Source organism: Trichoplusia ni, chromosome 10, assembly GCF_003590095.1.
Source record: "Trichoplusia ni isolate ovarian cell line Hi5 chromosome 10, tn1, whole genome shotgun sequence".
NCBI lineage: Eukaryota > Metazoa > Arthropoda > Insecta > Lepidoptera > Noctuidae > Trichoplusia > Trichoplusia ni.
In genome coordinates this window covers 3,885,831-3,908,442 of record NC_039487.1, presented here as the reverse complement: position 1 = coordinate 3,908,442, position 22,612 = coordinate 3,885,831, and the positions used below count along the sequence as shown (strand labels likewise).

The 22,612-nt window shown below is 34.0% G+C and overlaps 2 protein-coding genes and 2 non-coding genes across 5 annotated transcripts; 2 read left to right on the top strand and 2 right to left on the bottom strand.

Annotated features, from left to right (window-relative positions):
- Nucleotides 1-268: 268 nt before the first annotated feature.
- LOC113498324 lies at nt 269-3,539 on the bottom strand. Its single transcript, XM_026878308.1, has 3 exons — nt 1,905-3,539; nt 1,429-1,758; nt 269-1,155 (listed from the first exon to the last, which is right to left on the bottom strand). Exons 1-3 carry the CDS (start codon nt 2,648-2,650, stop codon nt 972-974), a joined length of 1,260 nt encoding a protein of 419 aa, XP_026734109.1. The 5' UTR covers nt 2,651-3,539; the 3' UTR covers nt 269-971.
- Nucleotides 3,540-4,054: 515 nt separating this feature from the next.
- Nucleotides 4,055-5,446, top strand: LOC113498242. Of its 2 annotated transcripts, XM_026878184.1 has the most exons (4): nt 4,055-4,364; nt 4,515-4,584; nt 4,708-5,007; nt 5,088-5,446. In XM_026878184.1, exons 1-4 carry the CDS (start codon nt 4,184-4,186, stop codon nt 5,443-5,445), a joined length of 909 nt encoding a protein of 302 aa, XP_026733985.1. In that variant the 5' UTR covers nt 4,055-4,183; the 3' UTR covers nt 5,446. The 2 variants fall into 2 exon arrangements, with proteins under 2 accessions (XP_026733985.1, XP_026733984.1); XM_026878183.1 differs by having other exon boundaries at nt 4,055-4,584.
- A 3,015-nt stretch (nt 5,447-8,461) lies between these two features.
- Nucleotides 8,462-8,580, bottom strand: LOC113498391. Its single transcript, XR_003401009.1, has one exon. It is a non-coding gene; the product is annotated as a 5S ribosomal RNA (ribosomal RNA).
- A 441-nt stretch (nt 8,581-9,021) lies between these two features.
- Nucleotides 9,022-9,140, top strand: LOC113498390. The gene has a single exon (XR_003401008.1). It is a non-coding gene; the product is annotated as a 5S ribosomal RNA (ribosomal RNA).
- The last annotated feature ends 13,472 nt before the right edge of the window (nt 9,141-22,612 follow it).

The following is a 22,612-nucleotide window of genomic DNA, read 5'->3' as shown; positions in this document are numbered from 1 at the left end:
AAATATCTTAGAAAGTTATTTATTGTACCTTTGGGGTAAAATATGAATTTTTCTAAAAATTTTAAACTTTATTTTAAAACAATCTGTATTTTAGCAATAAATGAAATACTGCAACTAACAAACGGAACTAAAATTAAAAGCCCAGCTCTATATATCGTGACGTTGTGTTTGGTTACAATATATGTCGATTTTTAGATACCATTATAGTGAAAAAATATATATCAAACTTGCCCAATTTTATATTTTTGTAACTAAAATTTCCATATTGTCATCAAAACTAAAAGTTTTTAAATCAAAATTTTTGCATATCCGAAATGCAACCGAATGTAAAATCGAACAAGGATACATCATATTTCCAGATCAGCGGTTTAGAGTTTTAGTACAGGCGAGCCCACAAATGTTTCCGCCAGATGAAATCCTTCAAAGGGGGTGCATCCACAACCGTGAAATTCAATTAGATTATGGGTACCTACGGGCTCTAGGGCTTGCCCCTCTGATCTCGACTGCTTTCTTCAAAGTATTCCCAAGTCGCCGTCTGCTTTTTATGTTGAACGAAATAAATATGAACGTTTCATCAGTCGGAATGTCTGACTTTAAAATACCGGGATGAAATAAATTGTACGAATATTTATCGAGGTATGGAGTAAAATGCAAAATATAAATTGAATGTTTTATAAAATTGGTGCAATGATTTCTGCTAAATAGAAGAATAAAAAAGTGGTAATACTTGACAATATGACTTTATGAATATGAAAAAAGTATTGCCTTTTGGAAAGTTGATATACTATATGGCAGTTAAAATTCAACTATACCTATATAATGAAACTTGGTAATGGTATATGTTCAGTATTCGTTTTAAAAATAAATACTTAATGAAACAAATATGTACAGTACAAAAAGTAAACGTTTATTATATACAAATAAGCTTTTACTAAAAAAAAGTGACGGTATACTATTGATGAAAAATTGTCTTAAAAGATGAAGTCATAGAGGTTTAGAATTGTATCATAGTTGCAAAGATCGTGGTCGCAAACTGTTAGCCAGTAGTTGTAAAGTGGGGCTTTGACACATCCTCGCCAAATATAACCATCGGCTCTGAGGGCTCTTACTGCACAAACCTCATCCAGTTCACAATCTTCCACTGGTAAATTACCACTGAAAAGAAACACACTTATTAATCTGAATCGTTCATAGACTTACTACACTACTTTGGCTAAAGGCTAAATTTAGAAATTCTTCACAAGGACAATTTCCGAACGATATTTTGTACTGATTTGCTCTACCTCACTTGCGTTATTGTTTAACTGCACCTTCAGGTTAAAAAAAAATCTAAAATAATACAAAACGGAAATGTTTATTTAAAAAAACGTGTGATGAGGTAGAACAATTAAAAGTAACTTAATAATAGTGGGATTAAAATGTACATACATGTTTCCTTCCAGGCAGTTCGCGCTATCTAGCATATCCCCAGTTTTGGTGGTCGTGTTAACTTCGCATCTTAAGCAAGACATATCTTTAAACACAGATCTTCTAAAATGCTTCGTACGTGAGAGCTCAACAACATTATCGACCCAATCTCGCTTGTTGGAGAACATAAACGGCATCTCAGAAATGGATATGTAGTTGCAAAGATTACAGGAACATACGTAGGTGGTGAGATTGTGATTTACGTTGAAGCATCCACGATCGATTATTCCAAAAGGCGTGTGCAACGAATAACACAAATCATCGTCACGATCACACATTATCGACGGTATTCTGAAAATTCAATAATCACAAGAGAAAGCAATTTTCCAAATATAAAGTGTATGCTATTAATTGTACATTTTTAATATAATTTATTTGGACTTTAAGACAAATCTGGTTATTGAATATTTGTTTTTAAATAATGAGCGCATACTCACAATTTATTTTTGGGGTCATTGCAATCTTCTGAAACAACATTATCGCACATTATACATGATCGTCTCGGATCACTTAACTCGGAATCTGATTCTGAACTGTTAACAGGATATGGTTGTACAGATGCAAAACCGGGAACTTCCCGTTCCTTTTTATCAGTTTTAGAATAGTAATTTATATCTTTTGTAAGGTGTAGGACATCATTCCTTATCTGTATTCCGAGGTTTTCAGTGCTTTCATGCTTCTTATCTAGCAAAGTAGTAAGAGGTAAAATTTCAACTAGCGTCACATCATTTGTAAAAGTAGAAGTAGAAATACTACTGCTACTAATATTAGCTTCAGTAGTTGAAATAGGAATTATTGGTCTATACAAAACAGCAGATGTTGTGCTACTGAGTGTGACATTCGTAGCTATAATTGAACTTTTAGTTGGTTTTCTAGCTTTTGGTTTTCTAGTCGCGGCAATCTTTTCTTTTATTTGCTCTGAATTTTCTACTACATCATCATCAAAGATTTCTCTCACATTTTTAACCAAAAATGATACTAAATTACGGGGATCGTCAGTTTCAGTTGTCTCTACTACATCTGTATCTTCGACTTCTTCTACCTTTCGTCTAAAGTAAGGTAAGAGATTCTTACTTTTTAATCCTTCTTTAAGTTCGCATTTCACGTAAATAATAAATATAAATAAAAGTAAGTGTAAAATTCTTATTATGTTCATTGCAGAAATCAAAATTGAAGGTGACATAAGTCATCACAACTTAAAACTTCAAATTTCTTTTGTGGATTGCTATAAAATACTCTTTGCTGAGATTTTTTTAAATTCGCGTTGTAAAATCTTGCTTCGGCATGTTATCGTATGTGTCTTATTGGTACATAACGGGTTCCACACCACATATTTTGTGTAATTATATTCTTGCTTTTAGCTTGGCTTTTACTATATTAAATCAAAACAATGACTGGGGTAAACGATATCAAAATGTTTTAATGTAAGACAGTAATACGTAGAATTTTCACAACTTTGGCATTAAGTTTACAACTACCTCAAATATATAACATTATAGGTTTTATAAATGTCAAACAAATTAGTGATGAAATCATACACAACGATGATTGGATCGAATGGGCGTTTGATTTACGTTTCTTTTTCTTCGGAGTAGTACTAGTGGGAGGAGGCTTGGTTGTAAATCTCTTTCTTTTTCTTTCTGCCAAAGGTTCCTCTAGCCCTGTTTCGTCTCCGTGATCGTCGCCGGAGTTGGTATAATCATTCGCTTGTCTTCGCAACCTCAGCGATAGCACGCCTTCAATTTTATTTGGCTCAAGTTTCTCTTGTGGTTTCGAATTACCATCTAGAATATTTTTAAATACGCCATTTAACTTCAGTTTCATACCATCATTTTCAACAGTTGTCGAATTATCGGTTCCATCCAAAGTTTTGCTAAAAATATCATATTGAGATCTTGATGCATTTTGCTTTTGTTCTGTTAAAGCACCCACGTTGCATTTAATCCGGTGAAATAGTAAAAAGAATACAAAAAAATATAAAAGTATATGTAAGTTTATGATCGACATTTTGCTATGAGCAAAATGACATTCTGTTTGTTTTATTTTCATGCTAGATAGAAATTAGATTTTTTGTAATCAAAGTAAAAAGGTTTTAATGCGGCATTACGTACATAAAAACATTTAGGAGTTACACCATATACTTAGTTTTAAGGTAAACATTCAATCATCATCATCATCATCAGCCTATCGCAGTCCACTGCTGGACATAGGCCTCTCCAAGTGCACGCCACTGAGATCGATTTCAATTATTATAGGCCAGCGTTAAAAGGGCTTTTTATGTTTATTGCTATATGTTATCAAATTTACAACAAACAATTTTCGTGTTTTACAACTAGTCCATTGTAAAGGAATTTTAAATGAAATTATTAATATCAAATAAATTATATAATTAATTTATTCTAGCTCATAATCCAAAGAAGTACCTATCGGTACGTTAGTAGACATTCCAAAGACCATACCATTATACCAGTAATATTTTCTGGACAAAAATGGGGTCGGAAGAGAACAAAAAGTGTAATCTAAATAGCTTAGCTTCATTTTTTTAGGGTCAAAATCAAAAGTTAAAATTATTTCGTTTAGCAAAACTAGTAATTATCATAATAAATATTGCCACATTAAAACTTTTTAATACCCTGACAACAAAACTTCTATGACAATTACTTTGTAAATTAAAAAAGGCAATGACATTGATTTTCCTCATACAATAGCCAGCAAAATGTCGATTTTATACATTCAACAACTTTTGGGTTTTCTCTTATTAGTTTCATTATTCCATATGATCAAAACCGATCGGAAAACTGTTTCAGAAAAATCTGAAAATTTATCAAGACAAGATAAGGTTATGTTCCGTGAAATTGCGGATGGTGCCGTTAAGAAAACAAATATTATTGGGGATGGTAAAAAAATCAATGCACTTGAAAAATGTTCCATAAAAAATTATAAACCGCACGAAAACTTAGAGGGAAATGAAGTTCATGAGCTGCAAACGATGAGATCACGAAGAAACGTCGAATCAAAAGAAGTAATAAATTTGACCACATTTTCAGGGATGGACTGCTACTCATGCTTTACCAATACAACTTTAAGAAGTGATGACAATTGCTATGACGGTGTTTCGTAAGTATTAATCGTTCTGATTTCATTTTCAACGTTGAACAAACAAACCCTTGACGAATAATCATAAATATTGTAGCTAACTTTACTTCATGGGAATTATTCTGATTTAACCATTCGTTTCAGCATGCCACACAAACAATGTGCCGATGCTGAACACTGTTTCACGGAACTTCATCCTCTATTTATAAAAAGGGGTTGTATCTTACCAGGAAGGTTAAATAGAACGTTTATATGCAAATGTCCTCTCTGTAACGACAAACCTGCCTTCGATACCAGCCATTACGAATATAAGAAAGTCAGCGATTGGGAATATGATAACGCTCGACTTCAGTTGCCCATAGTAGGGATGGATCTTATGTGTAAAGTTTGTGAAACCAAAGGAACCAATCCAACATCGGATAAAAACTGCAGATATGGCAAAAAGTGGGAAACTTTTCTCAATTCTTTTCACCTCTACTTTAAATTTAATTAATTATATTAAATACCATATTATATATTTACAGTGCTGACTATATGGTGTGTGGTCGTAATCAACTTTGCTACACAAATATCGATGATGAAACCGATTTTGTTTCAAGAGGATGTATAGACAAGCCACTTTATAATTCAATATACTATTTTTGCAACAGTTCAGCATGCAATGATGATAAATTTATCAATCCGAAACAGAAATTAAGGTTTCGAACAGAACAAATTTTGCTTAAAGAAGAACCTATAGGTGAAAGGAAATATAAATTTAAACCTCCTAGGTTTCGAAATAAAACAAAGCGCAAATCATCTCCTTCCTCACAATTATCTTTTTTTATGATTATATTGTCAATGTGCTTAATATTTGCAAAAAATATAATGTTTCAAGTTTGAAGTATTTTTTGTAATATTGTCCTAATGCAAATACTTAAAAATATAATTACGAAAGGTAAAGTATCCATAACATCTAGTTTTCCTTCATGGCCCCAGATTCCAGAAATTCCTGAGCTTATATTTACAGAGAAACCGACTGTAAATGATAGGTATCTACCTACAACAAACTTTGATGTTCGAATTTAGATGCTCGAAGGCTTCCAAACATGGATCTGTCCAATACAGTACAAAAATACGAGTAAGCAAGACGAAGCTTTCCGATTTTTGGATCTGGTGAGAATTATTGTCGTTGGGAAGTGTCCGATATTGTTCGTGATAGGTTATTTATTAATGTATTTAAAACATTATACAAATAAGTACAATGGCGGACTTCATCCAGAGGCAATCTCTACCAGTCAACCAAGAAGTACTGAACTAACAAATAGAAAGAACATGTTTTCATAAACATGCAGCACATTTATAGATGACGATGATACTCTTCTATTGATCCACATTTTGCTATCTCAGAAAGTAAGGTCTGACGGCTATAGGATCTTGGTCCATTAGCATGAAGTACTTTAAACGGTATGGGAACGCAAATGTTCGTTATTGTTACAATGCACGGTCAAGCACGATACGTAAGGACTAACCAGCGTTAAAGGAAACTTGATAACACCTCTATGCGTTATTGATGCGCTCTGAACAATCAGCGATGAAATATTGGATGCGGTGACTTACGGACTCTTGAATTTATAACTTGGCTATCCATATCTGCTGGATGAAGTAAGCTAACATTGAATATCAATGATCTATTTAATTCTAGATACTCATACAAACTAAAAATAAGACAAGTATAACAGTTTTGTTTACCGTAAAGTTTCTTATTCAGATTTTCGTTATTTCATTATCATATAGATTTCATTATTATCATCTTGTATTACTAATAAAACATAAAGTGTATGTCTTGTTCATATAAGACGACTCGATATCTTGTCTATCCAAATACTCTGAACGCAATTATCGCATCGTCTTAAAAGTGCAAATTAAGAGTTATACACACAAGTCTGCATGACCGAGGTGAAAGGCTAATGGTAACAATCCAGTAATCACGCATCTCCTACGGGAACAACGTCTTCTCACGTCCGTGAACGGCGGTCCCTCGGCACGACGCCGTGCTATAATTCAACCCAATAATGATTCATATAAATTTGCGAAACGACCGAGAGGTGCAAACTGTAAGAGTGAGCGATGCAGTGTATAATTTGCTCGAGTACAGGCCGCGGGCGGATTATATAGTGTTGCCACACGTATGTGAGCTGTATCGATACAATTTAAACGGTTTGTTGCTACGTGTATGTATTTTTATGCGATACGTGAGTTATGAAAGCCTGCGACAATCTGGTAAACTATGTCTATTGGAAACACTTACAAATGGCACATAAAGTCCGTACTCGATAATTTCTAACGAATAATATATTCTGATAATAAATTGATTTGCTTGCGTCATTAAATTTAACAATTTGACATTATTTTACCATTATCATAATTAGCCTGAAAAGCCAAACTGAATAATATGTTTAGTGTAAACATTCAAGCATTAGCTCGATTGCGTAAACATGATTCATATTTCAAATTCAATAGGTGCATAATTAACGTTTCATTTGATATGTAGTGCAATCTATTAGCCTACGGTAAACAGAGCTGTGTAATTTATCGATAAAATTTTAATGTCTATTGTTCGCAGCACTAGTAAAGCGTGTCATTTAGTTTTTATAGTCATGATTAAGTTTCGCTTATTGAAGCATCACCTTGCATGGCCGGTAATTGTAAGAAGTTGGTGCTAAAAGGAAAAATAAAGTAAATCGATGTATTGAGGACATCGATCAAGTAAATTTCATAGTTACTTTGAAGAAACCGTGACTGGTTAATGTGAGCTTTTATAATCCTGCTATCCTAGAGGCGGTGCTAACTAGAAAGCTGCTTAATAACACGTCTTCAGACTGTATTTACGAAAATACTAGTCTACTAGTCGTAAATTATTCTGCATGTTCACATTGCATTTAAAAGCCATTTACATGAAAAATTCTTGACCAGAAAAATCTGTGCCTGCATTATTTTTCTTATTTATTATTGTTCTTTTATTAAAATCCTTTTGAGCATGTGAAGCAGCATTGTCGTCCCATAAAATCGAATCAATTTTCAATCTTGACAGGAATTTCGTTCGGCCCCAGAGTTCCTAGAATCGTATGAATAGCCTGGCAGGTTCCAATGATCGGTGGCCTGTCAGTGTCTTCGACACACCACTTTGTCATAGTTCTCATGTTACCTCACCAATATTCATTCGATATTCTAACGATAGATGCTGAATATTGCCGAAGGTTGGTCCTATAACGACCTGCTTAGAGAAGACCGTACCGACTTTTTGAAGAGGCAACTGCATAGTAAACTATAATTATAGTCTTCTACATTTATCTTTTGCTAGAGATCTTAAGACGGTTATAACATCCTCTTCGTCGCTTGCACCTCTTATACAAAGATAAAGGAAGGATGGGCAAGTACGGGTGCCGTCCATTGTATTAGTAGCCTTATTTGAATGCTTTTTTTTTCTTTTTATGTACTCGCATTGGTTTCTACTGCTCAGTAGCAGTTTGAAACAAAGGATATTGAATACTGGAGCAGTCCTTGTAGCTATTATGGTCAATGGATACCCGCTTGAGTGCTTGGTATGAGATTGGTCCAAATTAAATCTGCAGTTATGCTTATCACGAATATTCGACAACACGTTAATTATTATTCAGCTTCTTACATTTCTAAGAGTAGAGTATTTACTTAATTATCAATATGAAACTAAACTTTACATTCAGAGTCTACTAAACTAAACTAACTAAACTGCAAACGCCAGTTTTTTTTTAAATAAAGTACCTACTTAAAAGTAAAGTATCGTTCATCTCAAATGTGGAGGTACTAAAAAGCGGAGAGTTAAATAAAAAAATATTACTATACATATATGAAAATTGAAAAATAAACGAAACCAAAAAGCCAACGACACGCGGTATTCCCAGGCGGTCACCCATCCAAGTACTAACCGCGCCCGATGTTGCTTAACTTCGGTGATCGGACGAGAACCGGTGTATTCAACGTGGTATGGACGTTGGCGATAGCTAGATCAAATTTTCTGTTCAGTCGCAGAATCCGTATATATTTTGTGACGTAGCCTATTATTAAAATGAACGCGGTATCGGACTAGCATTCAGAAAACTTGTATAATTCACCTTCCTTTGATAAATAATGAAAACAATCAATAATTAAATTACTATTTTTTTGAAGTGTAGATTAATAAATTATCCTAATTATTAATTTGTTATTATTTCTACAAAATAAATAAAAGAATCGTAGCGACGAACTTGAGCGTTTATATCGTTAAAAAAAACTACAAGGTCAACGCTGACATCAGTGTGCGTGACGCGTTGCTAAATGTGTGGGGGGACTGAAAGAGTAAGAAATATAAAGTGAGGGAGATAGAGATAACATAGAGATTCTATTGGCGCGTTTTAATTCCGTCAGACGGAACGGTAGAGCTGTTTTAGTAGAGCTATCGCCAACGTCCATACCACGTTGAATACACCGGTTCTCGTCCGATCACCGAAGTTAAGCAACATCGGGCGCGGTTAGTACTTGGATGGGTGACCGCCTGGGAATACCGCGTGTCGTTGGCTTTTTGCTAAAAATATTTTGCAATTAAGCTTCTATTTTATGATATTAATATTGACTAAGCCCACACCGAATCATTTTCTTTTAAAGTATTTGTTTTAATTCTTGTTGTACCTTTAGGACTCCTTATCTTTAAACAAAAAACGTTTTGCTCATTATTTCAAAGTTTAAAAACTCTATTCCCTTATCAACAATTAAGTTAGGGCTAATTTTGTAACTTATTTGTTCGCATTGAATTTATTGCTGCCACGGACTTGAGAAACAGTTGAAGAATTCCACTTTGGATGTATAATTTGATCTAATTTGGAAAGTTGTGTAATGAAAAGAGTTCGAACATTTGCATGAATTAGTTTACGAAGTTAGACAGAATAGCTACGTCAAGTAAATGCTGTTAGTCTCTCATATGGTTCTTAGTTATAATAATATAGTTACAGATGACAGATGTGACTGAGTCTTTGAGACGAGTATTTGTGATAACGGTGTGGTGTGTATTAAATTTGATTAAGTTTTGAAATTTAATTCACACATTTAGAAGTTCCCAAAATGTAGAGTCTACAGAAAATAATATTTTTTTTACTTTTTGAGATGTTACAACTACAAATTATCTTACCATCGAGGGTTAGATCATTTATAATATAAGTAAAAAAAAAAACATAAAGCTAATTTACCAATAAAAATATACGAATCGTTATATAGTTGGCGCCACATCTTTCAACAAAACTGATCTTCAATTCTCAACGAAGAAAAATATTTTTTAACTTCGCTCAGCTGAAAAATAAAAAATGTCATAACTAGCAATTACTTAAACATCTTTTTGCTTACTTTTTTACTATGTCACTTAATATCGATTATCAGATTATAATCCCTTAATAAGAACCAGAAATTAAAATCCCGCCTTAAGACACCATTCTAAAATTTTCTTTGGCATCATTGTCCAAACATTGCATCAAGTAGGCTTTGACTATGGAAAGTTTTAGGGATTAAAGTTTTTTTTTATAGCAAAACATTCAGTCTACTTATATTTAACTTAGATATTTTGCCTAAAGAAATTAGGTTACTCAAGAAATCAGTGGAGTGGCGAAGTCGATAAGCTTACGAGAGTGTGCCTTTGAAGATATTTTTTTACATCTGTACGTCTTACAGATTATAATACATTTTCTGGCTTGTATAACGTCAAGGAAAATATATGTGTACTTGTATGTTAGAAGAAAATATATTCATAGCATCAAGTCTAAATATAATTTTGCTAAAGTAATAAATTCGAGGAGAAATACTGTTGACAGCTGGATGTTGTGAGGATTAATATTTTTATATAATCTTGCTTTCTTTGTGGCAATGATCAAAAATCCACAGAGATAATTCGCCGTGTGAGTCAGACAGTGAGTTTCGTGCAAATGGGGTAACGAAAAACGTATCAATTTTGTGATACAATTTTATTGTATCCTATTTTATTGTATCACAAAATTGATCATCGATTGAAGCATCGTTTAGCTGAAATCTTTATTTTTCTAAAATTAAATTGATATTTGACGTTAAAAGTATTACGATCTCTGCCATTATGTAAGCAGGACCGCAATACACAATGCGTGGCGGCGTTTCTGTTCCAACGCAACAATAGTCGTACTTTAAAAGCATATAGTAAGTAAGTATCGTCTTCATAAGACGCTATTACATTGTTGAGTGTTATGTGAATATAATACAATAATTTCCTTCACAATACTTTGTCCGCCAAGCCATTGGTCATACCGACTAAGGCGTTGCATAAATCCTCTTCCTTAATTTAATGTCGCATAAAATCACAGGCCGGTGCAGGCAAGCGTGCATCCCTCACAGGCTTGCCGTTGTACCGCCAATGTGTACCTTTTTACCACCCATTGTAAAGTTTTTTATTACCTGTAATTTAATATACTTTACTGAATCACCGTACACTGCAGTGCAGTTTATGGTTTCATGAAGCGTACTGTTTTGCATGTTCAAAGTGTGCATCAAAATCCCTCGGATGGGTGACGTTATTATATTATGTCACGAGTCGTATTTTAAAGGGGAAAATGGCACTTTCATATAACCATAATGATTCTCTAATGGTAGTAGGTAAGTGCGGGTATAAAAAGCGCTTGTTTAATCTAGGTTCATCTTTTTTATAGCTTTATTTTACTCGCAGGTTGAAAATGTAAATCCTTTTCCGTGCTCCAGATTTTTGAATCAGCTAAGCCTGTTGTAATGAAGTACTCGCGTAATGTCTACTTGTGTTTTTGTTTTGGCAAAACCCCAGCAAACATCATTACCTTAACTAAATTGTTGGTGAGCTAACATTATAAAAGTAAGTGAACTTTTTTTTTCTGTACGTTTAGAGAAAAGTTGCGCTGCGTGAAGTAACATATAAGTTGTTCAAGTTAAATTTAATTTTCTTTCTTCCTAGAAATATAGATACAGGTTTACCTGAAACGTTCCAACGAGCTAGTCTTGAGATTTCACATAATATAACCGTGGAGGTTTTCATTTACGAGGCAAAATATTTTTTTCTTATATTAGCTGTCGTTGGATTTTTTAGGTTAAGAGATTTTGTCAGGCTGAATACATTTAAAGCGGGGTGAAGATTGGTTGACGCATAACGTTTAGTTGAACAACTGAGTAATGTATATTTATTAATGTTATTAAATCTAATATGATTGTATCTCGCATCACCAGGTTACGTTAACTGTATAATGTAATTTCTGAACTACGGAGTACTCATGTTGCTGCAAACAAAGGCTTTGTGTATATTATGCCGCCTGAGAAGATGGCAAACTTATCGGTTATTAGATGCATTAGTGAATTAATGCTAATATAATAATTGAGATCAAGTTACGTAGGCAAGTGATCGTGAGCAGAAATAGATGCAACAGTACCAAGATCGTATGTCTATAAGTGAAGATAAACTATGGCTCTAATTTAATCAAACTAACAATAGAAGAGTATACTCCAATGTAAGTTAGTACCTACATTAATTTTTGGGCAGATTAGTCACGTGGCTTACTTACTGCATAAAATATAAATGATATTATCTGGAAATAATAAAAATGCAAATCGAATATTTCTATTGTTTAAAATATTCCCAGCATTAAGACAACATCTTTAAATTAATGTATTATTTCATATTCATTGAAGGTGACGCATTTTTTCTTTTGTGCAAACTTAAAAGGTTTTGTTGTTCATGTTGTGTTTCCTCAATTTTATTGCGGCTTTTTTCAACTTAAAGTAACATTTCTGATTTTTTTTTCCGCTTGGTTAATATTGATATTATTATGTTTTCGTCGAGTGCACAAAAGTAAACTATTTGATAGCATTACGAAAGGTACAGTTCAAACACTAAAGCGATAACTGATCTGCATGCTTACGATGAGCTCGCAACGAAGGATACTGCTATTGTGTAAGCGAGAGGCTGTTAAGCGCTGTGTAATACGCCATCTCGCTCCTTCAATTCCAGTGGAGAAAACCAAGTGTTATGTAGTCTTGCTAGAAGAACTTATATTACAGGCATAAGGGCATAAGTTCAAACGCATCAAGCATAATATGTAGCTTAGAGAGCGACAGAATTACAAGTAATGTGCTCGTTTAAGGAAACTTGGTTTGTAATATCATATTACTAGATGTACCCACAACACCCACTTTATAAAATTTATTATCTGAGAAAGGTGTGCTAACTTTCGCACTAAGAAGGTTTCAGTTTTAAATTACCTTTATCTTAACTCAAATCGCCTTAGCACTTATATGGAAATACGGTCTAAATATGCTCTGATAAATATCTAACAGTAAAACATAATAGTTATATATGAAACTAGGCAGTTAGGCTTATCATTTACTATTTCGCATGAGACTTTGCATGATCAATCGTAACCAAAACAGGGGACAAAAAAACAACTTATACATAACATTTATATATTATATACATATAGATAACATTTGATATAGGTTGAATAACTTGGTCCATGACAAATTAATGATATTATAATGGAAGCTTAACACTAGCTGAAAATATACTACGAGTGCTCTCTTATTCTTTTTCTTTCTTTTCTTATATCATTGAATATATATAGAGCAGTGAATCAATAGCTAATTACCAAGAGCATAGATATAAGATAGTATTTCTCCCCGTACCATGAAACTCTCCGATCGTCCCCTAATCATGGCACTTTCTATACAATCTTATAGAATACTAGGGTTCCCCGAAGCGTACATGAGATCAAATTAATGGCGTCTAAGACACAAGCTGCTTATGATGTATATAGTACAAGTAATTATCATAGACGGTCCCCTTTATAATCTGTGTTTGAACATTGAATGGATTTAATATTAATGATACCAGTAGTGAGAGCAGTGGCAATGGATATCGATCGAGTATGTTTATTCGATGTATATTAAATGTGATTTCGGTTTTTGGTTTTGAAGAGAACTTTCAAATTTATCCCCCATATGCATGTTGTTGGGAACGGGCTACTAAGCATACTGCGGACTCGGAATTGACATGACGACGAAGTAAAATTGAAAGATGACATTTATGGACAACGGTTTCGTTTTTTTTTTTGCAAGGCAAGGTAGGGTAGAGCAAGTGCGAGCGATCCCATGACTGTAGTTGGTGCAGTGACTTATTACTAAGCGGGACAAAGCTTACCCCAAACCATGTCATAGCACTCGGTTCCCCTCTTTTCTCAACCAGTAAAATCTACCTTTTTTAGGTCTTAGGTATCCAGGATCTCCACTCAAGGACTTGTTTACTCCAAGGCCATCACACTGCTATTGTAGCTTGCTAACTCCACAGGCTCCGTAGGTCACTCTAATTCTTCTCCAAATACTTTTATTTCTGATTTTATCCTCCAAAAAAACATCAAGCGTAGTTCCCTCGAAGCACTATGCACTGAGTGTTCTGACTGCTATTTCACTGTTATTTAAATAATCGATAATGACTGTTGATATTAATTGCTTCGTTTTGCTTAAAAAACCTTTATAATTCCTTTCAAACACTGAATAGAATACAGTATATTATTAATTATACGATTGTCTATAATTCCTCATGATACAAGGTAATTAATTATGATACGAAGCTTAATTTCCCTATTATACTATGCTGTTAGTTTACGATCATCCTCTAAACAAGATGCTTGAATACTCAATTAAATTGATTGTGTTTATTGAAGGGATCAGTCATTATGAACGGTAGAATAGGTAGCCATGTTGATGTTATAAATCTGTTTAATTTAATACGTCACTAGGTTATTTGCGTACAGTTATTTATTTATTATTTATTTATTTACGTTTGGAAATTATTGGCTTTAAGCCAATCTATATGTCCAACTTTATTTAAATTTGCTCAAAGTAAGCAATGTTTCAGTAAAACCAATTCAGGGTCTTGAAACGTGACTGTAAAGCCTTAGTTATTGGTCTTGGGGTTGGGGGTCTTAGGGTTGGCTCTTGAAGAAAATATTGAATTGAATCTGAGTTCAAAAGTCTGTGCAAAGAATAGCAATAACTATAAAATAAGTACGAGAGTTTATTTAAATTGTCTTAAAACTGTGAGCTGAACCAACTAGTACGTAAGTACAGAAGTTTCTTGGACAATTTGATAAAGACGTACTAATTAAGAAAAAATCGGTGCGGAGTGAAGTCCGATTGCACCTAGATTTATTGGATCTCACAAATGTTTGTCATTTTCTGGCTGGGATCAAACTTGCGAAACGAAGTGCGCAGTATGTTTTTTTTTGTTGTAGTGATCAATCATATTTGGCTATTCGTGTTGACTGATTCATATTCATGTGAACTGTATGTATGTACCTTTTAACTAATAAAATGGTCCCTACAATACAGCAACTCACTGAATTACCTAACTAAAATATTATTACGTCACCAAATTCCGGAGTCAGTGACGTTGATCAGTGAACACCAGCGGAGATCGCCACCGTGGGCACGCTGCAGCTATAGGGTTACATTGTGAGAGTCCTTCCAACAAATTACATAGAGCTAAGAAGAATCTAAAACTGTTAAACAAAAGATAATAAGTTAATTGGTACCTTTAATATCATATATTATATATTTCATTTATAAGCAAAGTATTTAATTTTTCCTTCAATTCTTCATAACTAAAATTTTGAACACAGGTTGGCAGCGGTTGGCTATAAACATCATCAAAAATAATTAGATTATATTGCTGACAATGACCAAATATTAAGCAATATAAACAAAGGATCAGGAATTAGGCAACTCTTTCATTGACCATACCATTTTGTATTTCTTTAGTAAGTTTTTTTTTTTAATAAACTCATGCTAAATTTATTTTGGATTACACCAAAGTTAAAGCAAACTACCAACGACACTTAAAATTCATACGCCACATCCACGTGCCACCTCCAAATGAGAGTCGATTTATTTTGTACATTACATTTTTACCAGTCGATGAGGCGAGTAACTCGATCCCACCATAGACAGCCGCAGCCTATAACTTACCAGCCAGTTCCACCCGTTTCCCAGGCTTGTTCACACATGTAGCTTTAACGGATAATGTCTAAAGTACGTTTTAAACTGGCTCAGAACAAAATTTCCGATTACCTAAAATTTGTCGGTCAAAAGGCAAAAATTGCCGGTTAACCGTGAGTTGGCCCTGAGGATTTCGCAAGTCTAGTGAAAGATGAACGGACAATTCTGTCAGCGAAGCCTTAGTAATAGCGTCCCACTTTTCCTTTTTTTCTAGAATCTTACAAATCAAACATTTTCTAACAATCGCTGCTTTTTAAGACATTTGATACAAAGAGTAAAAGAATACTCGTGGATTGGCAAGAGGCAAGTGCATTCAAAAACTTCTACATCCATTTTTCCTAACTCGGCACCATTGATAGTTATTCCTAAACTTCTGCTTCAAACTAAAACTACTTCTTGGAATGTGTTTAGTATAATATATTGAAACACTTAATTCGCATAATGATTGGCTGCGCTTTGCTAATTGTCTTCGAGACCGTCCCAGTGCAATTAGCCACATTGGGTGGACGCCTCTAACAAGACGAAATTGCCAATCAGTTAATTGTATGTTGAATGTAATGTATGTCTCAATTGTTATTGTCATAGCATAAACGCAGGGCTTTAATTGCTAAATGAAGTGTGCAAATTGATACAGTCTATTGGCCAGACGCTTATTATATGGCTATAGTTATTAACTTAATGCACTGCAGTTACAATTGCCTCACATAATATATTATGTACAGTAATGAATATAAACTTTACTTAGTAATAAGTATGCAGTAAAGTTCGTTGTAAAAAGTTAGTAAATAAACCAAAGATGATATGACCACACCGCGTGGACCGGTTTCCAATGGTTCAAGAAGGAAAATCGGTGAAGGGTTTAAATGAGTCTGTGCCCAAAAGTGGGAATGGGACCCAGCATACTAGATAAAAAAGAACTGTTATCTAAAAACATATAAAAGTTAATGCTATGGGAAGTCATTTCATACATACGAATCTAAAATCACATTTACACGTATTAACAATAATTTAGGAGCGCGAAACAAGTGCATCCCGCAATTACAATAATGGTTGAACAACAATCATAAATACACGAACTTTAATGACCAAAACTGTTTAATAAATAGTAATGCAATATCAGATCAAAACAGGTTCTAATTCAAAACAATAGGAAATCAGAATAATTTATAATTATTTGGAACAATGGCACTTTGCGAATCATTAAATGTGTTATCGGCTTACTGAAATCAGTGATTGTATTTTGTAATTATTGTGCTGTTAGTTGTGAAGTCAAATGTTTTTGAATCCTTTAATCTACATGTATGATAGAATCACGTACGTAGCGATCGTTGAGATATGTGTCACAGGTTTGATAGCACTTCAGTTATTGGAACAGGTAGAGGAGTGACAATCAAATTCTCGCATATACACTGAACATGTCAACTTCAATATATACACAACTTCAATGTATAGACAGCTAGTTCGAAAGCTTGTTTACTCCCTATTCCGGGAGACAAACAATTCATAAACTCGTGATTAATTTTCTACGAACATGAAACGTCACTACTAATAGCTCAAACACAATTAGTCGATAAAAATCTATTATATCGAAGCTTAAAACAACGAAACAATTCCGTTCTAAGCATTCTTAGGAAAATCGTGCAAATTAATCTTAATTTCGTTGCTGTTTCAGGCTTTATTAGCCAAGTAAGGTAATGTATGGTCTAACTGGAACCGAGAACCGAGAATCGAGAACTCGATCAATCGGCATTTCACCGTGTTCGTTTTCGAAAATCGAAGTTAATTGACGTATGTTACGAGGACTATTGACGCTTCCACGTGAGTAATCGATTTAAGAGTCTATTATCCATCGTTTGAAACGTTTGCTTTTAATGAATGAATGAAAGGGTCATCTCTTGTACTATGTGTCCTTAAGCAGATGCCTTGTCGTTGTGGAAGCGAGACAGTGCTATACACAGCAAGTAGCGACATCTCGCTCTTAGTACAGTGCAGGACCTGTTTTATGACCTCAGAGTAAATTCACGGGACTGAACTCATTTTGTTTGTATTCGCGCTTATTTCTATAGGGTGATGCCAATGGCCAGCTTTGCATCAAAGCGCTGTGGTGTTCTGTTACGATTCCAATTTGGATAAAATTTGGCTTTGAATCAAATAATACTGTTGGAATATCCCTTTAAAATGAATTTTGGTGTGATCATTTTTTTTGTGTTTATTTACATGTACACTGATTTTACACGGACTGTTACAGGTTGATCTTCTTCAAATATCAATTTAAGTAGAATATGATCTTTGAATAAGCTTTAAATTACTCTTATTCGCTTTTCTTTTTGCTTTTTTTTTTAAACTCGTTTTTATAATGGTAAAAGTTATGTTGCGGTTATAATTAAATATACAGTATAATGGAAAACTTTAAGCTATTCCATGGAATACACATAATGAACAGGTAAGGCACACTGTTTATTCTTAGAAGACCTCGACAACGCGTGTTGGGTAGCTGTTTCATTAAGGCTTTTCTTGTGGCCTTAGAATGCGCAGAAACTTACAGGTGGAGGCGTTTCATTAATAAAAATAAAAATATTTATGAATGGATAACTTTTACGAGCTAAGTTTTTCTTTAGAAAATATAAATAAAGTACAGTACAGATAGCGACTTAGTTTAGTAACATATTTTATTTCGCCCCCATTACCAATTTTTGGGGGTAAACCTCTTACATTTTTATACTTCTGGCCACTTTAATCAAGATTGTTTCGGCTATTTTAGTTATAATACGCAATTTCAAACAATTATTTAGACCATACAAATATCTACATATCATATAGAACGCTTTTCAGATTGAATTCTGTAATGAAATTTGACTAATTTTACAGCGTCTAAAACCCAAAAAGCGAATGCAATCAACTTCGCCTTGAAATACGTGATAAAATTAAGATTTTTCCAAACATCCATATCATAAAGATACCTGACCTAATATCCCGATTTAAAAGCCCTTCTCTAATAGTAAGCTAACTTGTAATTTCTGCCCAAGTCTGTATGTTAAACTAACAATGATCCCGCCCACTGCATGCGGCCGCGATTATCGTAAAAATTAACTGCCTCACCCGTGCATAACACTGACCATTTATATTTTGTATTAGAAAATGTGTTTATGCTTTATCTCCTTAATAAGATTTTTAACAGCCTTCATACTTCATTGGTATTGAGATAATGTGTTCTAGATTGTACCATAAGTTTGTGAGTTACGTAGTAAATGAAATAGATCCAGAAATGTTGTTTGTTTTGTAACTACGCTCTTGATGTTTTTTAACAGATAATTTTTATTTATCTAGTTATCATTCTTGATTGGCATATCATTATCAACGCATTATTTCACAAGAAAATTCTAAACGATTTTCTAAGCTTAAAACTAGACTTAAACAAATGCGACTACTAACAATAACAGGAGTACTTTTGAATACACAAACAGCACACAAGAGAACTAAATATGCAAATCGTAGTCTAATGATCTCGAAACGCTTAACGCCAACCTTAACAAGGATGTCGTTATGCAACATCTAACACTGCTATCTCAAGTTGCCTTCACCACAAAGTGTAAATTAAACAATTCATCAAGACTCAAGTGTCTCGGAATTAGCTGAAAGTGCATTATCTCTGGTACATTATTGTGGGAGTAAGTTTACTTGGTACGGGGAAAGAGGACACGCAGTGTGCTGGCGGTTGGGTGCAAGCGGTCTTACGTTATGTTATGTAAACAGGACCGTGGTTGCCCTAAGGTGGAGACGAAAGCGATCTGGCTTTACAACGTATTAAAACATAAACTGGGCTTCTTGAAGGGGTCTTGTATATTGGAAATTAATGCGGGATGCTTTTATAACAAAAGTTCTAGATTATATCCTGCTAGGTTTAGGTAAACAAAAACAGTGTATTTGGTTTATTTTAGTACTTATAATAATTACTATGGTCTTACAAAAATCATGATGTACCTATAATAAAATAGCATGACACCTTTGCCAACGAATAACTTAATATATTTTTCTTTGTTTTTCTAAACATCCGTAACAACTAGTTACTATTCAATATTTTTTTCTTATGTATGTACCAATTATAAACCCCAGACAGTTTTCCTTAGCTTACAACGACTAAGTACCATCTCAGTCAAGTAAATATTTTATAACTTGAGCCGCATAGTTAACTGCGAATGTTCCATCAACACCAGAGGAGATTCGCAACAAAGGCTCTGTTAAAGGATACTGAGCGTTAGAATACGCTTTGTCGACTTACGTTATGTTTGCTTTGGACGCGCCTTTTCATTGTAAATGAAGCCAGCAGTACTTGTGCAAACAATTAGAATATTTATTTCATTAGTCATTCTAGTAGTTCAGCAAGCGTCGGGAAATATTCACGAGGTTGGTTGAAAGCGGTGTCGTATAAATCTTTAAGCTGTTTTAAGACGGAGTACGACTGCTTGTTGTGTTTTGAATTCGAGATAACAAAAGAAAAGGATAATTGCATCTGAATAAATACTTAAGTATTTTGATGAAAGAGAAAAATACCAACGAGTCATGGACCAACATTGCCCTATAAATAAAAATATACTGAAGCAAAGTATGTAAATAACATACATATAGCAGTAAAAACTCATTTACAAATAAGTAGGAAAAGCAAACACTTTTATTATTTAAAAAAGGTCAGGCTCCAACGTTGCGCACATCCCTTTGGGATAACCCTTGGATTATGTTCATTCATCTCCATACGTCCAAATACGGGTAATTTATCACTCGATGTCACGAAGACAGAACAATAAACATACTTTCGAAACCCGACAGTGACTGTGCCGCAGCCACAGATGGAACTGTTCGTCGATAACTCTTAAACCATACAGTACGCAAACCGGTCTTCAAAATGGAAGGAAACGGTTAAATCCGCAAACCTCCCGATACATCCTCACCATCAATACTATAATTAGGACCGAACCTCAGCTACAACCGACTTTATAATTCAAACCCATTTATTTCCTTATTTATACTCTTATTCCTTCTTTTACACTTGTTATACGAAGCTCACGTACAGATAATACTACAATGAGGCATACAAATTATCGCTTGTGCCGACGTCTGAAGCTTTAAAGTCTAAATCGGCGAGTGTGAATAAACATTGATTAGTAAAATCGATCTTATTGATAAGAGTCGAAGGTTGAATATAATTTTTTCAAGGTCGGTTATTAAAGACCTTTTCACTTTCTCCATTGGGTCAGTGGTCGGCGAATAACTCGCTAAGACATGATCATGACTTGTGAGCTTATACTCCACACCTCGTTACGTGTTAACAGGCACATTCGCTCACGACGCCATATTTATCCGAAGACTTCAAAACACCCCGGCCCAACTGCATTCATGTCGAAATGTAGTAATGGGACCTACGTGATAGAGTCAGACATGATTTTATTTTTAAACGGCCAATTTTCACGGAATATTTTGCAAAAAATAGCTTTACGTTTTAATCGGCTTTTGATAAAATTTTAGGTCTTTCTTGTAGAAACTTGTTAAAACTCATCTATACATACGCGATTTACATGAATAAAGATTCAGACTAAGAGGAATCATTTTGTATTTAATGATAAACAGTCGGTAATGTTTCCGGGATTTCTGTTTAGATTCATTCATTTTATCAACGACATTTACTACTCTAATAACACCCAAACGCGTTTTCTTTTAAATCAAGACCTTGGTTTTGAAACCTCATTCCAATATAGGTTATCTTTGAAGTAAATTTACTGCATTATATCCCGAAATTCGTCGAACGTACGTAACTATAATTTATAAAGTTCATGCAATGTTTACAGTTTTTTCTCTATACAGATTGATGTGTGAGTTAGGATCTAAAAGGAAAACTTCGTAGAAAATGAATATATAATTTAATTCAGTCTCAGTAAACAAATTTTAATAAGCTCCATATTTCCTTAGAACTGGCGAAGTGTGAAGTAAAGTTAAGAGATTGCAATGCTGTTTACGTTACTCGCTCCGAAGCATGGAGTTTTAAGGTAACTTTGCAAACTTCTTCTAATGGACAACCAATGTTAGAATTCTTCATGCGCAAAATGAAGTGTAGAAAGCCAAAGTTGTTTATTGAATTAAAAAATGACTGGGTGTATGGGCAAAGGGGATGAAAGTATTTTAATCTTTGTTTTTTGTTTTGGAGTTATGTATTCTGTTTTTATTATTGGAGTGTAAACTTTAGTCATGCGCTTTTTTTCTTCCTTTCGCCCTTAATACAGATAGAACTAAAGATGGGAAATAATAGACGTCACAGAAAATTAAAAATCTGTCTTTAATATACCTATGGTTTAAACTATTATTAAGTCTGACTGAGTATAAATTACAGTTATGTAGTTAGTGTAGTAATAATATAAGACAAAATTCCGGTACACAAAACATTTTCCTCGTCCATAGCCCAAAAAAACAAATGAAAATTTCTTACGTTATTTTTGTACGTACCATATCAGATTGACACAGTGATCGACATGTTCACAGACATCGCTCCGCGCCAGCTTTTAACCTCGTTCACTCGTTCAGTTCCCGACTTAGAACGTTTGTTACAATACATTCCATTGCCCATTGTCGACTTTGATGTACTGTTATTAAATCGCTGCGGATCCTGTCCAATTTGTGTTTCTATTCATTTTCTTCGGTATTTCTGTGAACTTGTGTATCGATAAACATTCCTTCTTTGTTTAAATCTGATTTGATTGGAATGCTTTGCTTCGTCTTATCAATGGGTTGCCTTTGCTTATGATTCGTTGTCGGAAATCTTTAATAATGATAATTATCATTTTGAGAACCTCATGAAATATTTTTTATACCAATTTAGTGAACGAAATTGTTTAAAAAAAAACAAATTAAATTCTTTGACGTTCTACTAACTGCACGCGCAGAGTTTATTACAAGCCAAGTCAAGTTCATATAATTATGGTAG